Genomic DNA, 22,289 nt, shown 5'->3' on the forward strand with positions numbered 1-22,289 from the left:
ATGAACTGAATCTCAAGGCAATAGGTTATGCAGTAGGACGACAATATGAAGCACAAGAGCAAGTCCACCTCTAAATAACAAAAAAATGAAGGTTTTGGAATGGCCTAGTCAGAGTTCTGACTTGAACCACATTGAGATGTTGGCAGGACATTTAATGGGCAGTTCATAGTCTAAAACCCTCCAAAGTGGCTAGATTAAAAAATTCTTCAGAAAAAAGTGGGCCAAAAGCTCTCCACAGTGATGTCAAAGACTAATCTTCTGTTGCTGGAAGCATTTGATTGCAGTTGTTCCTGCTAAATCTGGCACAAACAAATATTAAGTTTGGGGAGGCAATTATTTTTTCACATTGGTGATATTAGTGTTGGTGGACCTCTTTCCTTCAATAACTCAAATTATCATTTCAAAATGGAGTATTGTGTTTATTTTGTATTTTTATTATATTAAATTTGTTTGGTGGTTGGAAACAATTATTTTCAATAAGGTAAAATAGAGTAAATCAAAAAAGGGGCAAATACTTTATCATGGCACTGTGTTATTCTTTTACAGAAAAAAATGTTACTTTTAAATAATTACTAGGGGGCTCCGCACCCTGCTTGCTTTGCTTGCCCACCCCCGGGTTTGGTTTACCGGATATACAATTTAAAGAGATTGTTATTTTCATGGGAATTGTTACATATACATTATTTTCACTTTTACTTTAAAACTTTGGTAAAAACAACACTTGTCCTTTGTTTCCGGCCCCGGGCGTGGTTAAATCTTTCTCACAGGACGTATAACACTGCTCGTGTTGTGAAGGGGGGGGTGGCTGAACACACGCTAAGGAGATGCCGTTGGATCATCTGCTGTCTTTCTGCGCTGCTGCTGGTGAGCTGCGTGTTCTTCTTGTCGCCCTGCATGTTGATCATTTCAAAGCCTGTACAGCAGCTGTCCTTTTGCCACTTCGTGTCTCTGCCACTCGCATTGTGAAGGGGGGGGGGGGGGCTGAACACACTCTAAGGAGTTGCAGTCAGGTCATCTGTTGGCTTGTTGCTGCTGACGAGCTGTATTTTCTGCTTGTTGCATTTTGCGTTGATCATTTCAAAGCCTGTACAGCAGCTGTCCTTTTGCCACTTCGCGTCTCTGCCGCTCGCGTTGTGAAAGGGGGGTGGGGGGGCTGAACGCATACTAAGGAGAAGCGGTCGGATCATCTGCTGGCTTCCTGCTGCTGCTGCTGGGAAGCTGTGTGTTCTGTTTGTCACTTGTTGTTTTAAGAGCTGGGAGCACATGATGTCTGTCTGCCAAAAGCATTCCAACAACTGCTTGGTTAGATGTCCGTGAACTTGTTTTAAATGTTGTCTTACTGCCTTGTCTCTCATGACTTTAAAGTGTCTCTCGCAGGACATCAAATTATCTTCGCGTGATGTTAAAATGTCTCTCGCGGGATGTCAAATTGTCTTCCGAGAACATCATGTCTCATCTCCCTAGTCTCCCTCCCAGGATTTTTTTTATAATAGAGAGACAATCCATTTAATGTTCAAATGTACAGTGCATCCGGAAAGTATTCACAGCGCATCACTTTTTCCACATTTTGTTATGTTACAGCCTTATTCCAAAATGGATTAAATTCATTTTTTTCCTCAGAATTCTACACACAACACCCCATAATGACAACGTGAAAAAAGTTTACTTGAGGTTTTTGCAAATTTATTAAAAATAACAAAACTGAGAAATCCCATGTACATAAGTTTTCACAGCCTTTGCTCAATACTTTGTCGATGCACCTTTGGCAGCAATTACAGCCTCAAGTCTTTTTGAATATGATGCCACAAGCTTGGCAAACCTATCCTTGGCCAGTTTCGCCCATTCCTCTTTGCAGCACCTCTCAAGCTCCATCAGGTTGGATGGGAAGCATCGGTGCACAGCCATTTTAAGATCTCTCCAGAGAAGTTCAATCAGATTCAAGTCTGGGCTCTGGCTGGGCCACTCAAGGACATTCACAGAGTTGTCCTGAAGCCACTCCTTTGATATCTTGGCTGTGTGCTTAGGGTCGTTGTCCTGCTGAAAGATGAACCGTCGCTCCAGTCTGAGGTCAAGAGCGCTCTGGAGCAGGTTTTCATCCAGGATGTCTCTGTACATTGCTGCAGTCATCTTTCCCTTTATCCTGACTAGTCTCCCAGTCCCTGCCGCTGAAAAACATCCCCACAGCATGATGCTGCCACCACCATGCTTCACTGTAGGGAGGGTATTGGCCTGGTGATGAGCGGTGCCTGGTTTCATCCAAACTTGACGCCTGGCATTCACACCAAAGAGTTCAATCTTTGTCTCATCAGACCAGAGAATTTTCTTTCTCATGGTCTCAGAGTCCTTCAGGTGCTTAATGGCAAACTCCAGGCGGGCTGCAATGTGCCTTTTACTAAGGAGTGGCTTCCATCTGGCCACTCTACCATACAGGCCTGATTGGTTGATTGCTGCAGAGATGGTTGTCCTTCTGGAAGGTTCTCCTCTCTCCACAGAGGACCTCTGGAGCTCTGACAGAGTGACCATCGGGTTCTTGGTCACCTCCCTGACTAAGGCCCTTCTCCCCCGATCGCTCAGTTTAGAAGGTCGGCCAGCTTTAGGAAGAGTCCTGGTGGTTTCGAACTTCTTCCACTTATGGATGATGGAGGCCACTGTGCTCATTGGGACCTTCAAAGCAGCAGAAATGTTTCTGTAACCTTCCCCAGATTTGTGCCTTGAGACAATGCTGTCTTGGAGGTCTACAGACAATTCCTTTGACTTTATGCTTGCTTTGTGCTCTGACATGAACTGTCAACTGTGGGACCTTATATAGACAGGTGTGTGCCTTTCCAAATCATGTCCAATCAACTGAATTTACCACAGGTGGACTCCAATTAAGCTACAGAAACATCTCAAGGATGATCAGGGGAAACAGGATGCACCTGAGCTCAATTTGAGCTTCATGGCAAAGGCTGTGAATACTTATGTACATGTGCTTTCTCAATTTTTTTATTTTTAATAAATTTGCAAAAATCTCAAGTAAACTTTTTTCACGTTGTCATTATGGGGTGTGGTGTGTAGAATTTTGAGGAAAAAAATGAATTTAATCCATTTTGGAATAAGGCTGTAACATAACAAAATGTGGAAAAAGTGATGCCCTGTGAATACTTTCCGGATGCACTGTATATAATATTTGGTGTAGAACATACCTTGCTCACTCTGTTAACTTTCACGTGAATCCATTAAACATCTAAATTAATGTGTTCATGTTATCCAAAATAATTATAAGATCATTCATCCATCCATTTCCTGGACTGTATTATCCATAACCGTAATCCATAATGTTGTAGTAGTCTATAAATCTTATCTTACATATTTCTTTATGCAGAATATCTGTGCGACCGACATGGGACTGATCATTGATAAATTCCTGATAATTTACCAAATACCATGAATTTAACTTTCTAGTGAGTCTTGCAACTGTGTAATTAAACAACTTTGTCTATAAACATTTTCATTTTCTGTTTTTGATCCAGTTGAGAAGAAACATGTAATGACTTCTCAGTAAACATGGCTAAAAACTCAATAAAAATCTTAAACATGCATTTTTTTATTTTTTCATTTTTACTTCTTTCTTATTTTTGACTTAAATTATTTCAAGGTAAGCAGTGGCCTGGTGTCTTTTCCAGGGTTGCTTCCTGCCTTGTACCTGATGCTGCTAAGATAGGATCCAGCTTCCCTTGACCCTTAAATGGATTAATTAAGCATGTGTAAGAGCATTACAGTATGTTACGTTACTGCATAACAGCATTGGAAGTTTATTTTCTCAAAACCTTATTTTCCACCTCTGGAGAAATTATTGTAAGTAAATATACAATTTTAAATGTATTAATTGATTATGTAAGTGTACATGCATGCATTCCATATAAGTGCTTGATATTGTACTTTTTTGTTACAGATTTATATTGGTGTACCTGTGAGTGTGTTCTTGATGTCTTCAGAGTGGGTTGGAGTATAAAAATAAACTTAACTAAAATATATATACATTATTCTTTCTTAAAGTGATTCTGTAGTATAATCTAGCATGTCTGTGCTTTTTTTAAACAAACAATACATCTCTGGCAAGGTATTTCTAAACGTGGTATGCACCATAATGAGTATAAATTGCTTCTACAAGACTGAGACGATAGGCAAGAGTCACCATGGTGTGGTATGTCAGATGGTGCTCTAAGTGGATAATACACAGAAACATTGACATTACCAGTGAGAGTGACATAATATGGAGGACAAGCAAGAGGTTAGCAAAATCTCCCTGGCTAGCAGATGCCATTTTTCAAGGATGAAGCAGCTGGTAATCAATGCATGCACAATTACACTGATCAGCCTTAACATTAAATCCAAGTGCCTGTAGACATCCCCACCCCCCTTATGTGGTGGAGTGGCAACTCTGAGGCTGGGGATCTGTGCTGGCAATTGGAAGGTTGTAAGTTCAAATACTGTAAACACCAGAAGTGACTATACTTCGTTTGGGCCTTCAGCAAAGCCTTTAACCTCCATCGTGGGTAGGACATTCACCTGCATCCAGAACTCCAAGCAGGTCCTCCAACTTGCAGGGAAAACTTGGGGGTTGGTGGAACGACTGGAACTCCAGCCCCTTTAAAAAAAAAACCTCACACTTCCAGTGTGGTGCTGAGGTGTCACCCGTTGCATGGCTGCACTCGGTCCTAATCCAAGTGGTTTGTTGTGTGGTGCATCCAGCAACACGCTACAATCACCACATGCTCCCAACCTCTCTCTCTCCCCTTATGCCTCCAAAACAGCTCTGACCAGCTCTAAAGATGTCTTATGGTATCACCAAGATGTTAGAAGCAGATCCTTTAAATACTGTAAGTTGCAATGCAGAGATCAGACTTAGACTTAGATCAGACTTGCATATTCAGCAAATCTCACAAATGCTTAATCAGACTGAGAAGAATTCAGACTGGGAAATTTGGAGGCCAAGTCAAGACCTTGAACTGTTTGTCATGTTCTTCAAAACATCGTGATCCATTTTTGCAGTGGAACGGTGCATTATCCTGCTAAAAGAGGCCAATTCCATCAGGGAATACAATTCCCATGAAGGGGTCTAAATGATCTGAAACAATTTTAGATAGATGTTACGTATTAAAGTAACATCCATAAGAATGCCAGGACCCAGGGTTTCCCAGCTGAACATTGCCTAGAGCATACACTGCCTTGGCCATCTTGCCTCCTTCCCATTGTGTGTCCTGCTGCCATCTCTTTCCCATAAAAATGATGCAAACAAACATCTGGCTGTCCAAATGATCTAAAAGAAAACTTCATTCATCAGACAAAGTAACTTTATTCCAAAACCCTCACTTGCCCATTATAGACTCATTTGGAAGTGGACAAGGGTCAATATGGGCACTGTTACTAGTCTGCAGCTACACAGCCCCATACAGAGCAAGCAGTCAGAATGCCCTGTTGTTCCCCACACGCATCAATGAGCCTTAGACACCCACAACTCAGTCACGAGTTCACTGGTTGTCCTTCCTTGGATAACTTTTGGTAGGTAATAAACAATGCATACTGGGAACATCGCCCAGCACCTGCCATTTTGGAGATGCTCTGTCTCAGTCGTCTAGTAATCACAATTTGGCCCATGTCAGTCGCACAGATGCTTATGCTTGCCCATTTTTCCTATTTGCAAGACATCACCTTCAATAATTGACTGTTCACTTGCTTCCTAATATATCACACCCCTTGACAGGCATCATTTTGGAAAGGTATTCAATGTCACTCACTTCACTTGTCAATTGTTTTAATATTGTGGCTGATTGGTGTATGTCTTGTTAGATAGATAGATAGATAGATAGATAGATAGATAGATAGATAGATAGATAGATAGATAGATAGATAGATAGATAGATAGATAGATAGATAGATAGATAGATAGATAGATAGATAGATAGATAGATAGATAGATAGATAGATAGATAGATAGATAGTGTGATGGACGACCGGGACGCTACATGGTGACTTCCCTGCAGCTTAGTGGTGCCCCGGATTCCTGCGGGCACCATGGGAGATGGAGTTCGGCTTCACAGCCCTGCTGGATACCATGGGTGCCGCTGTGTAACGCTGCAGGGAGAAGCGGGATTTTTGTTTCCCATATAGCCCGGAAGTACTCCCAAGTCACAGGGACAGAAGAACAGAAGTACTTCCGGGCTGAAGAAAATACAAGTCTCCATCTGACAGAAGGACAGGAGCACTTTCGGGTGAAGGACTATATAAAGGACTAGTGGAGACCCAGCAAGTGAGCCAGAGTTGGGAGGGAGTGTGACAGAGCTGCTGGGAGGAGAGGAGGAAATTTATTGTGTTTATTCATTGTGTATTTATTGTGGCTGGGGTGCTTTGGAGGAACTATTTAAGAAGAACATTAAAATTCTTCTTGGTGCTTTTAAACCTGTGTTCGGAGCATCTATCTGTTGGGGAAAGGTGGGCAATAGCACCACCAAGCGTCCATTTACTTACAATAGATAGATAGATAGATAGATAGATAGATAGATAGATAGATAGATAGATAGATAGATAGATAGATAGATAGATAGATAGATAGATAGATAGATAGATAGATAGATAGATAGATAGATAATCAAAAATGCACTAAATATTTTATGTAAACTTTGATTCAGATATTACTTATTATTACATGTTTACGAAGTTGCTGATGCATTTGTGAATGTTTAAGATTCTGAAAATGATTGCAGTTTTTATGGTAACTTGTATTATGGAAATTGAATTTATTTAACCATTTAGATTTCTTTTCAATAAATCCAAAAGTTAAACAAAAGATGTTTAATTAGATTTTTTTATCCAAAAATTCTGACCTTCATATTTCTTTGAACCTATGTATTCATATGACATAGACTTCAGTGACATATTTAAAAATTAAATAACATATTTGGCAGATCCATTGACAAATCATTATGGGCCAGCTCTCCAAAGTGCAATGGCAGAAAGGCTAACCCCAATGAGACAAGTGGGAGTATCCTGCCCCACTCTGAATATACAGTACAGGTTTGTCTTTTTGAAGATCACCTGTGGTATGCTTCTTTCAAAATCAGTAGGTGTCACTGTAAACAAGCTGTCCTGAATTTTATAGGATACAACAAAATCTTGAAGTATTTCCAGAATAGGGATTTAAGATCTACTTCCTGACTGCAGAACATCTAGACTTGGGAAGTGAGTTGAGTTGAAGCCAAATGAGTTCTTTTGTGGTACTAGGAGGACAGAAAAGTGGTACACCTCATCTGAGAGAAAAGGCAAAGAGGTTTGCTTATTTAGGTCCAGTGTGGACCTTTGCAGATCTGATGAGGTACCATACCAGTCTCCATTGAGGACAGATTCCACTGTGCACCTATGCAAGTTTGTGAGTATAGAAACACCAAAGCTTCCATATATGTCCAAAGAAGTAAAGGCATTGGTGAGGATTCTTCATAGTAATTAAGATGTATTGTGCCCTTATTGCATCATTCAGTGATGGTGACTCCAACAAATTTAAAATTGCTTAACCTCTCCACACTTTCCTCTCCAGTGTAGATGATCTGTCTCCTCCTTCCTGATGTCAATGCCATCCCTTTAATTTTATTGATATTAAAAGACAGATCTGTGGCATCATTGGGGGTGTGCTCCTGGAACTTTAGCTGCTGATCTCATGCATGAACACCCTGATCTTTGAGAGCCTCACCCAAACCCATCCAATGGACTTAAGCTTCCAATCCCTAATCTTTGAAAGCCCAGCCCTTCTTCCTCCCATTCCACAATCTGACATTCAAGGACAACTGCACAAAAACCCATTTCTTTGACTGGGCAAAAACTCCATATGGTAACCCCCTATCCGCTTTTCCATCTAACATGGCATTATCAGAGGAGGGAGTCAAGCCCCTAAAACGTGCTAAAGCTAGAAATGTCCCTGGGATAGAATATTACCTTAGCAAGAACAATTATGACACAAACAACAATGTCTGGCGCGTATGAAATGTTGAACCTTGTTCAAAAAGTGCAGTGCAAAACTCTTTCAATAAATAATCTCTATAAAAACAGAGGATTCTTGAAAGATAAACATCAATAAATAAATCCAATAAATACAGTACATTAAAAATCAAGAAAAAAAGGAGAGTCAGAATTGACTTAATCATCATCCTCTTGTGCCCTAGTGCATCTTTCTCTCTCTCCTTCTCTTTCTACCCCATCTCCCTTGCTCACTGTGCTGGTCTTCTCAGAAGGGCAATGACACCATTGATCGGCTCTTGTCCCAACCACCATCCTCCGATGCCCGTTGATACCCACTAAGCCCGACTCCCTCATGCCACCACTATTCTTTGGTCCTGGGGAACAATCAGCCTCCCCGGTGACACAGTGGTAGTGCTGCTGCTGTCCAGTAAGGAGACTGTGGAAGATTGTGGGTTTGCTTCCCGGTTTCTCCCTATGTGCATAGCGCTTTGAGTACTGAGAAAAGCGCTATATAAATGCAATGAATTATTATTATTAACAGTAGCAACCCCATCTCTGGAGCTCCGTTCCTCTTACTTTCTCTTGGGACATTCTGATCACCTTTCCCCCTCTCTTCCATACTAGCTCAATCACCCAATTCTGCCCTACTTTCTCTTTATCTCTCTTGAATAATTTAAAATTTCTGATTTATTTATTTCTCTCCACTCATTCTCAATCATTTCTCTTTCACCCTTTTAGACATATTCAGACCATTTTATGCCTGATGAGTGCAGGTGCACTGAACAATCTGAAAAGCCTGATCTGAGGGATGGCAGCGCTAATTGTGCCCGTGTACATGACGTACAATTAGCCAGTCCCCCTATTAAGTTCTCCAAAGTGCATATACATTCATAAAGCCTGAGACCCAATTTTTTTAAAAGCCGCACCGCCATGGACCTGTTTCACAGATCTGGTCTTAATTGACAAGTAACAAACTATCACGAAAAGAGGAATTTTGAAATAAATAGTGATGGCATTAAAAGAGACCGATTCGAAAATGTACCATTCGAAAAAGGCACATTGTGAAATAAAAACGGTCTTCAGAAATATGGCACTTTTGGAATATCCATCCATCCATCCATTGTCTCCCGCTTATTCGAGGTCGGGTCGCGGGGGCAGCAGCTTGAGCAGAGATGCCCAGACTTCCCTCTCCCCGGCCACTTCTTCTACCTCTTCCGGGAGAATCCCAAGGCGTTCCCAGGCCAGTCGAGAGACATAGTCCCTCCAGCGTGTCCTGGGTCTTCCCCGGGGCCTCCTCCCGGTTAGACGTGCCCGGAACACCTCACCACCTCTCGATGCGGAGGAGCAGCGGCTCTACTCTGAGCCCCTCCCGGATGACTGAGCTTCTCACCCTATCTTTAAGGGAAAGCCCAGACACCCTGCGGAGGAAACTCATTTCAGCCGCTTGTATTCGCGATCTCGTTCTTTCGGTCACTACCCATAGCTCATGACCATAGGTGAGGGTAGGAACATAGATCGACTGGTAAATTGAGAGCTTCGCCTTGCGGCTCAGCTCCTTTTTCACCACGACAGACCGATGCAGCGCTCGCATTACTGCGGATGCCGCACCGATCCGCCTGTCGATCTCACGCTCCATTCTTCCCTCACTCGTGAACAAGACCCCGAGATACTTGAACTCCTCCACTTGGGGCAGGATCTCGCTACCAACCCTGAGAGGGCACGCCACCCTTTTCTGGCTGAGGACCATGGTCTCGGATTTGGAGGTGCTGATTCCCATCCCAGCCGCTTCACACTCGGATGCGAACCGATCCAGAGAGAGCTGAAGATCACGGCCTGATGAAGCAAACAGGACAACATCATCTGCAAAAAGCAGTGACCCAATCCTGAGCCCACCAAACCGGACCCCCTCAACGCCCTGGCTGCGCCTAGAAATTCTGTCCATAAAAGTTATGAACAGAATCGGTGACAAAGGGCAGCCCTGGCGGAGTCCAACTCTCACTGGAAACGGGTTTGACTTACTGCCGGCAATGCGGACCAAGCTCTGGCACCGATCGTACAGGGACTGAACAGCCCTTATCAGGGGGGCCGGTACCCCATACTCTCGGAGTACCCCCCACAGGATTCCCCGAGGAACACGGTCGAATGCCTTTTCCAAGTCCACAAAACACATGTAGACTGGCTGGGCAAACTCCCATGCACCCTCCAGGACCCTGTTAAGGGTATAGAGCTGGTCCACTGTTCCGCGACCAGGACGAAAACCACACTGTTCCTCCTGAATCCGAGGCTCGACTATCCAACGGACCCTCCTCTCCAGGACCCCCGAACAGACTTTTCCAGGGAGGCTGAGGAGTGTGATCCCTCTGTAGTTGGAACACACCCTCCGATCCCCCTTCTTAAAGAGGGGGACCACCACCCCGGTCTGCCAATCCAGAGGCACTGTCCCTGATGTCCATGCGATGTTGCAGAGGCGTGTCAACCAAGACAGTCCTACAACATCCAGAGCCTTGAGGAACTCCGGGCGTATCTCATCCACCCCCGGGGCCCTGCCACCAAGGAGTTTTTTGACCACCTCGGTGACTTCAGTCCCAGAGATGGGGGAGCCCACCTCTGAGTCCCCAGGCTCTGCTTCCTCATTGGAAGGCATGTTAATGGGATTGAGGAGGTCTTCGAAGTACTCCCCCCACCGACCCACAATGTCCCGAGTCGAGGTCAGCAGCGCACCATCCCCACCATATCCAGTGTTGACACTGCACTGCTTCCCCTTCCAGAGACGCCGGATGGTGGACCAGAATCTCCTCGAAGCCGTCCAAAAGTCGTTCTCCATGGCCTCCCCAAACTCCTCCCATGCCCGAGTTTTTGCCTCAGCAACTACCAAAGCCGCATTCCGCTTGGCCTGCCGGTACCTATCAGCTGCCTCCAGGGTCCCACAGGACAAAAGGGTCCTGTAGGACTCCTTCTTCAGCTTGACGGCATCCTTTATCGCCGGTGTCCACCAAAGGGTTTGGGGATTGCCGCCACGACAGGCACCGACCACCTTACGGCCACAGCTCCGGTCAGCTGCCTCAACAATAGAGGCACGGAACATGGCCCATTCGGACTCAATGTCCCCCACCTCCCTCGGGATGTGGTCGAAGTTCTGCCGGAGGTGGGAGTTGAAGCTACTTCTGACAGGGGGCTCTGCCAGACGTTCCCAGCAGACCCTCACAACACGTTTGGGCCTACCACGCCTGACCGGCATCCTCCCCCACCATCGAAGCCAACTCACCACCAGGTGGTGATCAGTTGACAGCTCTGCTCCTCTCTTCACCCGAGTGTCCAAGACATGTGGCCGCAAGTCCGACGACACGACCACAAAGTCGATCATCGAACTGAGGCCTAGGGTGTCCTGGTGCCAAGTGCACATATGAACACCCCTATGCTTGAACATGGTGTTCGTTATGGACAATCCGTGACGAGCACAGAAGTCCAATAACAAAACACCGCTCGGGTTCAGATCAGGGGGGCCATTCCTCCCAATCACACCCTTCCAGGTCTCACTGTCATTGCCCATGTGAGCATTGAAGTCTCCCAGCAGAACGAGGGAGTCCCCAGAAGGTATGCCCTCTAGCACCCCCTCCAGGGACTCCAAAAAGGGTGGGTACTCCGAACTGCTGTTCGGTGCATACGCACAAACAACAGTTAGGACCCGTCCCCCCACCCGAAGGCGAAGGGAGGCTACCCTCTCGTCCACCGGGGTAAACCCCAATGTACAGGCTCCAAGTCGGGGGGCAATAAGTATACCCACACCCGCTCGGCGTCTCTCACCGGGGGCAACTCCAGAGTGGTACAGAGTCCAGCCCCTCTCAAGGAGATTGGTTCCAGAGTCCAAGCTGTGCGTCGAGGTGAGTCCGACTATATCTAGCCGGAACCTCTCAACTTCGCGCACTAGCTCAGGCTCCTTCCCCTTCAGAGAGGTGACATTCCACGTCCCAAGAGCCAGCTTCTGTAGCCGAGGATCGGACCGCCAAGGTCCCCGCCTTCGGCCACCACCCAACTCACACTGCACCCGACCTCCTTGGCCCCACCCACAGGTGGTGAGCCCATGGGAAGGGGGACCCACGTTGCCTCTTCGGGCTGTGCCCGGCCGAGCCCCATGGGTGCAGGCCCGGCCACCAGGCGCTCGCCATCGAGCCCCACCTCCAGGCCTGGCTCCAGAGTGGGGCCCCGGTGACCCGCATCCGGGCAAGGGAAAACGCCGTCCAAAATTGTTTTTCATCATAGGAGGTTTTAACCGCTCTTTGTCTCATCCCTCACTTAGGACCAGTTTGCCTTGGGTGGCCCTACCAGGGGCATAAAGCCCCGGACAACAGAGTTTCTAGGATCATTGGGACACGCAAACCCCTCCACCACGATAAGGTGGCGGTTAAAGGAGAGGACTTTTGAAATAAATCCTGCAATAATAATCCATCCATCCATTTTCCAACCCGCTGAATCCGAACACAGGGTCATGGGGGTCTGCTGGAGCCAATCCCAGCCAACACAGGGCACAAGGCAGGAAACAATCCTGGGCAGGGTGCCAACCCACCACAGGACACACACAAACACATCCACACACCAAGCACACACTAGGGCCAATTTAGAATCGCCAATCCACCTAACCTGCATGTCCTTGGACAGTGGGAGGAAACCGGAGCCCCCGGAGGAAACCCACGCAGACACGGGGAGAACATGCAAACTCCACGCAGGGAGGACCCGGGAATCGAACCCAGGTCCCCAGATCTCCCAACTGCGAGGCAGCAGCGCTACCCACTGCGCCACCGTGCCGCCCTGCAATAATAATACAATGATGAAATTGTATTTCATAATAATTAGATGACTTTTCATAATAATTTAATTAGTTTTATTTAATTACACCTCTTCACAGTGTGTGAACTCATTAATATTCAGTATATCGCTTTACCGCATGGTTACTATTTTATTGCCACAAATACCATTCCAGCGTATAGCGGGGATGTATCATGTTGTTCCACCTCCCACCCTCAAGGTGGCGCGGTAAAAGATTTTGCCAAATGGGTGGAATGGCGCTGATCACTCCGCCCTTGTTGCTTGGAGGAGGTGTAACCAAAATTAGCTCCAACGGATGTTGTGCGCGAATCTTCACTTCGAATCAGTGAACTGGTGACAGCGAAGAGATTAAAAGAGGTCGTGGCGTCCTGTACGAGTCCGACAAGGCAGCCAACTTTACCCAGTCCTTAGAACTAAGAAGAAGTGATACGGACAATCCCGGGTTTAGTTTCTTTGCTCTGGAGCCTCTGCCGATGGAAAACAATCTGAACTTGCAGCCCCAGGGAGGTGGAGGACAGGGAGACTACTTGCCAGGGAAATACGTTCGGAATGCATGTTAAAGGCTGCAAAAGTGCTGGTGAGAACGGCAATAATAAGAGATGCCCGAATAATGGGGCGCACGGAGCTGTCAAAATAAACTGGCTCGGGCAAGTTGAAAACTGCCGCCTTGGAACTTCAACTTTAAGTCGCTTTAAAGAGTTAAAAATACAAAGTTTCATGCATGTCAGCAAGTAAACTGCAAGTACACGGGAGACGTGCATTTGGAAACTCACTAAAGTAGACGACGTCCACGTTACAAAGTGGCATATGGCTTTGGCGGATGAATTGTTCATTTTACTATTTGGGAAATTTAATAACCTCGAAGGTGAACATTACACGAGCAATTAGAAACCTTGGAAATACATACCACCTAGAATTGTATAGGTAAATCAACCGCGAAAAGTGCAAACGTTGACACGCTATAAAGTGGAAAGGAATAAGGAAAAAAGTGAAATGTATACCATTCTAGTTACAAGTTTAAAAATGTTGACCTAGAACTATGTTTTTATGAAGCGTTGACGATCACTACCCACCTCGCAGTTCTGTGTAATGATAACATATTCTTGAAGATTTTTTAAAGTACTGTAGTCACGTAATCTGCCATTTTCATATTAAGACATTTGATTTATCAGTAAGACAAAAGTGTAACATTTGAAACAGTACATAGTTTTTCTTTCTCAGAATTTATTTCATTCTCCAAATGGGATTGTTTTACTTGTTTTTGTAATACATGGATTGTAAGACTTAGGTTATAAGTACTTTAACAGCCATCCTTCGTCCCATGAAAGTCAGATGCACTAGCTCCTATTGTGACGTTTTATCTAACTGGAGTTTACTTTATTTTCCTACTTGTGCAGTAAAGACGCAGAAAAGCAGTTCTCGTTTTTAAGCTTTGCAATGGGAAGGAAAAAAAAGACTCTCCATGACTATGCAGCTGAGTTCAGTGACCTGGCGGTGAAGAGGCATGTAGTGGAGCAGCATGAATCTGGAGAGAGAACTCTTGTGGAACTTCTTTACTGTCGGTCCTGCGGGATTCCAATGAGAGTTCGACGGGATCGGATCCTGGAGCACCTGGCTTCAGCACGCCACTACCGCAACAGAAGGCTGATTAAGCAGCAGTGGGAAAGGAAGTCTTCCTTAATGTGAGTGTTGACAAAAGACAGAGTTCAGTGTTTCGTTATCTGCATTGTAGCACAATTGGTAAAACTATTTAATGATGCACATTATAAGGAAAGAGGTATAAACAACCATCAAAATGGCACGAAGTGTGTAAATCTTTTCATCTTTAGACTTAAATGCTTTTAATGTAAATCGATTAATCTTATTTAGTCATGCTTTGGCTTTAGAGGCACAAATGACTTCAGGCAGCACCTGCATAAAGGCACAAATCACCTTTGCATGCTGCAACAAATACTTACTAATAAAGGACTAACTTATTGATTGATCCCAGTTAATATGCCATTCTTTGGGAAGTATAATAGAATAAACTGGAGAAAAAAAATCTCAGATGTACACAGTTTGAGCTGTGCATGTTCAACACAGATAACAACAGGCTCGGTTTCAAACTCGGTCTGCTTTGCCTTGTTTATTGTTTAAAGTGTTAACTTCATAGCTTGTAAATACTTTGCAGTCACTTTTTATGTAGCTTTTAACAGCAAGGCCCATTGTAGTGCAAAGAAGGAGTCATTATTGTGTCAAAATGACATGCAGTAACTCACGTACAACCAAGAATGTAATATTGACAGCATCAAGAGAAACTTGGAGAGAACCCGATATTAAGCATAAACAACCATGCGTTTTGAAATGGAGAAATCGGTTGGAACCAGATAACCTCTACTATGTTATGTTTTAGTAGCTGCAATAAGCTCAATAGCAGTAGTACTGTATATGAATATGTGGTATAGATTACAGCAGATATGGAAATGTCATATCTTCCTCAAATGTTATTGATCTGTATAAAAAAGTAAAGTAAAATATATATCATGAGCTTGTTAGCATGCATCAAAGAAAGCATTTCTGGATCTAACATAAGTTTGCTTTGGTCAATAATGTGTCTTTTAGTTGAAGTCTACAGATACTGAAGAGCAGCAGAACATGAACAGAACCATTGTCAAAACCATAAGTCAGTAGAGAAGGCAATATACAAAGGTTCATTATCAGACCATAGACTGCACCATACCAGAGAAAGAGAGATCATTTAGAGATGGGCAATGGTAACTAAATATTTGATTGTGTAAAGAAAAGTGGGGGGAGGTTAGAGTAGTGTTTGAATACCTACAATCTTCGGTATGAATGCAGAGTGAAGAGGTGAATTTTGTCCATAAGACCCTTCAAACTTCATTTTGATTTTCATGTTTGCCCAGCAGAGCCAAAGGGCTCTCCTCCTACCCACCCATTTTGGTGAAGAAGTGGCGTGTCTGTATTTGATTTCCTTTGATTACATCTGGCCTTTAAAGGTTCATTGTCTTAAATAGCCTACCAAAACTGTAGGTGTTTGTGGTGAAAAATCAGAACCTATATAAAGAGTTGGTTGTTTTATTTGTGCTGTATTTAATGTTATACAGTGGCATCTCATTTACATGTAACCTATGGATCTTCTACATCATGGCCTAACCATTAAGTATTTAGCATAGTTATCTGCAGCAGGTTTGTAAGGTAAACTGCCTGTAACTTGTTAGACCAGTGGAGATAAGTGATTTTGCAATATGTCAGCTCCGTAGCTTTGGGAATAAGAATTGTCTCCAAAGATGCACATGTACGCCCAGAGAAGTGCTGTGCAGCTGGAGGTGGTACTTTTGCAGCTGTGAGCAAGCAGGAAAGACTTTGGATATGGTCAAGACAGCAAATATTGATTCACTCGGAAGCTTTTGCAGAGTTACTGTAAGTATATCTACTATCAGCAGATAGCACACTACCACTAAAACAGATTGTGTAGGTTACTTTAAATTTGAGTTTTTACAAATAATGGACAGCTTTAAAATATGGTCCCAGTAATATGTGGGTTTATATCTTTTTGAAATCTAATACTCTTCGTGAATAAGTCTCCCCCACTGTACAGTGAGATTACTAGCACTGAATTTGCTGTGTGAAGCAGGTGGTAGGTCTACAGCTGCAGCTGGCTTCCACTTTGTTTATTAAAAAAAAACAAAAAAAACTTTCCTGTCAGTTTTGGGTATAAACATGGTTGAAACATGATTCTCTCTACCAGTGATAATGCTCTGTATACTATTTATTGGATAAAAGGATCAGATTATTTTGTACATCATCCTAGTATAGGTTAAATTTATTGAATATACAGAAAAATAGATCTAGAGAGCAAAAAGCAAGTACCATTTAACTGCAGCCATAGGGTACACAGGATATTGATATTTCAGAAAGGTGTCTGCCTAGGCTTATGCTTTGTTAAATATTTAATGGTGTCTTTTGTACATTTTAATTACATTTAGTAAATGTTTAATTACATTTAATGGTGTCTTTTGTACATTTTAATTACATTTAGTAAATATATGAGCATTTTATAGGTTTAAGGTAATAACAAGCAAATGTTTTTTTTTCTTACTATTTTGTTTAGGTGAATAAAAGTGATTCCCTATAATTGGTGTTTTGTGTTTTAAGCATCATGGAGGAGAATACAAGGAAGATGCTTAAAGAGTAGATAGTCCTGGGGAGGTGCACATTGTGGAATGTTGTTATGAAGCACTGTTTTTTTACTCCTTGGCTTACAGTGCTGTATGAAAGAAAGCTGCAATAAAATACAAAGCACAGTCCTGTAAAATTACTGTTTTATTGCTAATACACTTGTTGCTTGTTTCTTTAAAAGTAACTTTGATGGTACTGTTCCTCAGTTGTACTCCATAATCAGGCGAGTGGCATTCTGTTTAGTCTGTGCTCACTGCAGTTACAAGTTCAGAACACACATGTAGAGGAGAAATAGTGTCCACTGGTGCCTTTCAATCAGAGTATACAAGACAAACAGACCTGGGGCCTCATGTATAAACGGTGCGTACGCACAGAAATGTTGCGTACGAACCTATCCACGCTCAAATCGCGATGTATAAAACCTAAACTTGGCGTAAAGCCACGCACATTTCCACGGTAACTCGTTCCTTGGCGTACGCAATTTATCCGCCCGGTTTTGCAGACTGGCGGCACCCAGCGTCAAAGCAGTGCTACTGTTCCTGTGTGGTTACCCTTTCTTAGATCCACATCCACGGCGGCGGCTTTATCAAATACACTGAAATTAACCGCATATCGTTCATAAATTTAATGCATCTGATTGTAATTAACCTGTAACAATATAATGGTCCACAGAATGGTCAAACTACTGTTCCTGTGTGCTCATCCTTTCTTTCTTAGCTCCACATTCCTGACGCGGCTTTATAAATACACTGAAATTAACTGCATATTGTTTATTAGTGTAATGCATCTGATTGTAATTAACCTGCTGCAATATAATGGGCCAGGGAATAGCCATAGTATTCCAAATACCAGAACTGCTTTAGCGTTGTTACGCTCACTGCATCTTGTTCTTCTTTTTGCTGTTCCCGTTAAGGGTTGCCACTGCGGATCATCTTTTTCCATATTACTCTCACTGCACCACTTGGAGTATTTATATCACTGTATCTGAGTGTGAATCACAGCAGCAGATGATCGGAAAGAGAATTATCGGTATACAGTTTCAAGTACACACTACCTCAACCACGGCAAAAAGCGTCAAACCCTTTCCTGTACGGACCTCGCGTTTCAGAAACAGTTTCATCCCAAGAACTATAAACGCACTCAATCACCTCACTGTAAACTTGCACTACAGTTATAATATTGCACAACCTGCGCTACTTTATAAAGCACGTATGATGACAATATCATTTTTAAGATGAAATGCAGCAAAATATGTTGCTTATAGTATACAGATAAAACTTTAACTTCATTTAAATAATCTGCATTGTTAATAATTAAACATGTGAGGACACGGTGCCGCAGCGTATAGCTAGTTCAAGGATAGCTCCTGCCTTGCGCTGTATTCTTGCTGGTGCTGACGCGACACTGGAAGGATAGACGAATAGAATAATTAAACATGTACTACGAAGATATTTCAATGTTCCTTAAAAGTTTTGAAGAATCGGCGTTCTAAGCTTACAAATGGCTTAACGTCTATTACAGAGCTGATTGTGTGGCGATTGGAGAAAGAAAAGTATGGACAGGAATTGGAGGTTAGTATGTTTGAAAGAGACAGTACTTCTGTAATAAATTATTTCATCGAAGGTCACACATGGTGCAGCAAGCCTCTTGCGTGAGATATGAACAATCACTGCGCCACCGTGTTCCCATGTTTAATAACATGCTTTCATTCCTATCATCATGAAAATGATATCACGTATACATCTCAGTATTTTAATTATTCAGAGAGCTGTAATATCTCGAATGTAATGCATTCTGTGTCCTGTCAGAGAAAGAGAAAGAACGGAAGCACGTAGTGATTCACACACATAGAGCACATAGAAGATCAAACACAGAAAAAAGCATTTAACATGCTACTTGAGAAACTAGTAAAATAAACGATTTTAAGATGAAGTTTATGGTGTTCTACTTTAATGGCAAAATAAACTACGTGATTAAAGTGGAAATTTCGAGATTAAAGTTGACATTTCGTGCTTTTTTCCCCACTGTGTGCCTATGTTTTTTGTCTGTACCCTAATACGCTTTCATATGACACTCAGACGGTGGGCTACGACTCGCCTTTTCACGGCGACTTTGATATGTGATTTCTTTTTTATTTCAGGCACTGTGCGACTTTGTGAATTTGATCTTTCGAGTTTTTCCGACACTCTGTCACTCGATCAACTTTCTTTTGTTGATTATATCACTGTTTAAACCAACTCCACTTTGCCTCCACTTGGTATTCGCTGAAATTCTTATATTTTCTCCCGTGCTTTTCCCATTGTCTTTTCACAGAAGGCTATTTATATTGATTTGCATATTCAAAGAGGCGTAATTCTGGGAGGAGTTGGGGCGGGACAGAAGGCGCGTGCACGTGCGTTACTTTTCACACAAATCGGGATTTATGTAGTGGAAGAACATGAAAGTATGCGTGCGCACAGATTCCTGCATCTGGATTTTTCTGTGCGTACGCACAATCCCGCTTTTGTGCTTATGCCATGTTATAGTGTGAGTTCTACGCACGGCGTTATACATGAGGCCCCTGAAGTGTACATCTTGACTTACAGAATCCATCTGTAATATTCTTGCTTCTTGAAAAATGGAAAACTTTAAACTGTTAGAAAATTTTAACATGCATTTTAAACATGTCCACCCTTACTAGGGACACATCCAGTTGCAACATGGTCTATTTGTTCTATTTTGCATTCAAGGAGAAAAGCACCACTGACAATCAAAAAGAAGTAGCAATGAAGGTGGTTCAGCTTCAACATTTATGTGGCTTGCCCTTTCATGGTATGAACAGGATATTTCTTTGTTGACAGGATTAAAATTTAGATTTCAGAAAATCAAAGAATTGAGTAACATACTGGTGAAGGATAGAGAGTTTTAGGGAGTTAAACTTCAAATTATAGTGTTGTTGGATTGGTCCCCATAGTCATCATTTTCTTTAATTAAAAAAAGTAAACCATATGAACTTTGATATTGTAAATTGTGTACTGTGCATGCAGTTCCCAAATTAGAAGCTATAATAGTGCTGCATAAACTGCCACAGCGAATAGCTTTAGACCTTTACACAAAATACAATATTAGGCAATGTGAACCTGAGTGAGCACATAATACACTACAGGTAAAATTCCGTTACAACAAAGTGCCAGGGACCTAAAAATATTTTGTTGTAATGAAAATTTTGTAGTAATGAGAGTATGTATTTGTCACTATAGTGCTTTCTTTAAATTGTGTCCAGGGGCCTCATCTGTAACGCCGTGCGTAGAACTCGCACTATAACATGGCGTAACCACAAAAGCGGGAATGTGCGTATGCACATAAAAATCCAGATGCAGGAATCTGTAGTATGCAAACTTTCACGTTCTTCCACTACATAAATCCCGATCAGCGTGAAAAGTAACGCACGTGCACGCGCCTTCTGTCCCGCCCCCAACTCCTCCCAGAATTACGCCTCTTTGAATATGCAAATCGATATTAATAGCCTTCTGAGAAAAGACAATGGGAAAAGCACGGGGGAAAATATAAGAATTTCAGCGAATACCAAGTGGAGGCAAAGGAAAAACGTACTATTTGTTGGTTTAAACAGTGGTATAATCCACAAAAGGAAGCTGATCGAGTGACAGAGTGTCGGAGAAACTCGAAAGCTCAAATTCACAAAGTCGCACAGTGCCCGAAATAAAAAAGAAATCACATATCAAAGTAGCTGTGAAAAGGAAAGTCGTAGCCCACCGTCTGAGTGTCATATGAAAGCTTATTAGGGTAAAGACAAAAAAAATAGGCACACAGTGGGGAAAAAAGCACGAAATGTCAACTTTAATCTCGAAATTTCCACTTTAATCACATAGATTATTTTGCCATTAAAGTAGAACATCATAAACTTCATCTTAAAATCGTTTAATTTACTAGTTTCTCAAATCCCATTGTAACTAAAGTAGGACGTTAAATGCTTTGTTCTGTATTTGATCTTCTTTGTGCTCTGTGTGTGAATCACTACCTTCTTCTTAAACGGGCTTTCTCTTTCTCCGACAGGACACATAATCCATTACATTCGTGATATTACAGCTCTCTGAATAATTAAAATACTGAGATGTATACGTGATATCATTTTCATGATGATAGGAATGAAAGCATGTTATTAAACATGGGAACACGGTGGCGCAGTGATTGTTCATATCTCACGCAAGAGGCTTGCTGCGCCATGCACGACCTTCAATGAAATAATTTATCACAACAGTACTGTCTCTTTCAAACGTACTAACCTCCAATTCCTGTCCTTACTTTTTTCTGTCCAAATACCCAATCGCCCACACAATCAGCTCTGTAATATACGTGAAGCCATCTGTAAGCTTAGAACGCCGATTTTTCAGAACTTTTAAAGAACATTGAAATATCTTCGTAGTACATGTTTAATTATTCTATCCGTCTATCTTTCCAGTGTCGCGTCAGCGCAAGAATACAACGCAATGCAGGAACAATCCCTGAACTAGCTAGCGCTGCGGCACCGTGTCCTCACATGTTTAATTATTAACAATACAGATTATTTAAATGAATTTAAAGTTTTATCTGTATAATCAACATATTTTGCTGCATTTCATCTTAAAAATGATATAGTCATCATATGTAAATACACGTTGTATAAAGTGGCGCAGGTTGTGCAATATTATAACTGTAGTGCAAGTTTACAGTGAGGTAATTGTACTTATAAGTAAACAGTTCTACAAGGAGCACTTGATGGACTGATTGAGTGCGTTTAGAGTTCTTGGGATGAAACTTTTTCTAAACTGCGAAGTCTGTACAGGGAAGTCTCTAAAGTGTTTTGCCATGGCTGAGTCAGCGTCTGCTTCATGCTGTGTACCGATAATTCTCTTTCCGATCAGCTACTGGTGTGATTCCCCACTCAGATACAGTGATATAAATACTTCTAGTGGTGCAGTGAGAGTAATATGGAAAAAGATGATCCGCTGTGGCAACCCTTAACGGGAGCAGCTGAAAGAAGAAGAAGATGTGGTGAGAGAAACAACGCTAAAGCAGTTATGGTATTTGAAATACTATGGCTATTCCCTGAACCATTATATTGCTGCAGGTTAATTACAATCAGATGCATTACACTAATAAACAATATGCAGTTAGTTTCAGTGTATTTATAAAGCCGCGTCAGGAATGTGGATCTAAGAAAGACCACACAGGAACAGTAGCACTGCTTTGACGCTGGGTGCCGCCAGTCTGCAAAACCGAGAGGAGAAATTGCATACGCCAGGCCATGAGTTACC

At 42.7% G+C, this 22,289-nt stretch overlaps 1 protein-coding gene across 1 annotated transcript in view; it reads left to right on the forward strand.

The window, feature by feature from the left end:
• Positions 1–13,921: 13,921 nt before the first annotated feature.
• The window catches only part of LOC114656054 (myo-inositol 2-dehydrogenase-like), a 53,364-nt gene continuing 44,996 nt past the window's right edge, over positions 13,922–22,289 (forward strand). Inside the window, exon 1 of the mRNA XM_028807450.2 lies at positions 13,922–14,498. Coding sequence (XP_028663283.2) covers positions 14,254–14,498 — 245 coding nt within the window. The 5' untranslated portion in view covers positions 13,922–14,253. The remainder of the gene's footprint in view (positions 14,499–22,289) is intronic.

The sequence above is a fragment of the Erpetoichthys calabaricus genome, chromosome 8 (genome assembly GCF_900747795.2).
Source record: "Erpetoichthys calabaricus chromosome 8, fErpCal1.3, whole genome shotgun sequence".
NCBI classification, from domain to species: domain Eukaryota; kingdom Metazoa; phylum Chordata; class Cladistia; order Polypteriformes; family Polypteridae; genus Erpetoichthys; species Erpetoichthys calabaricus.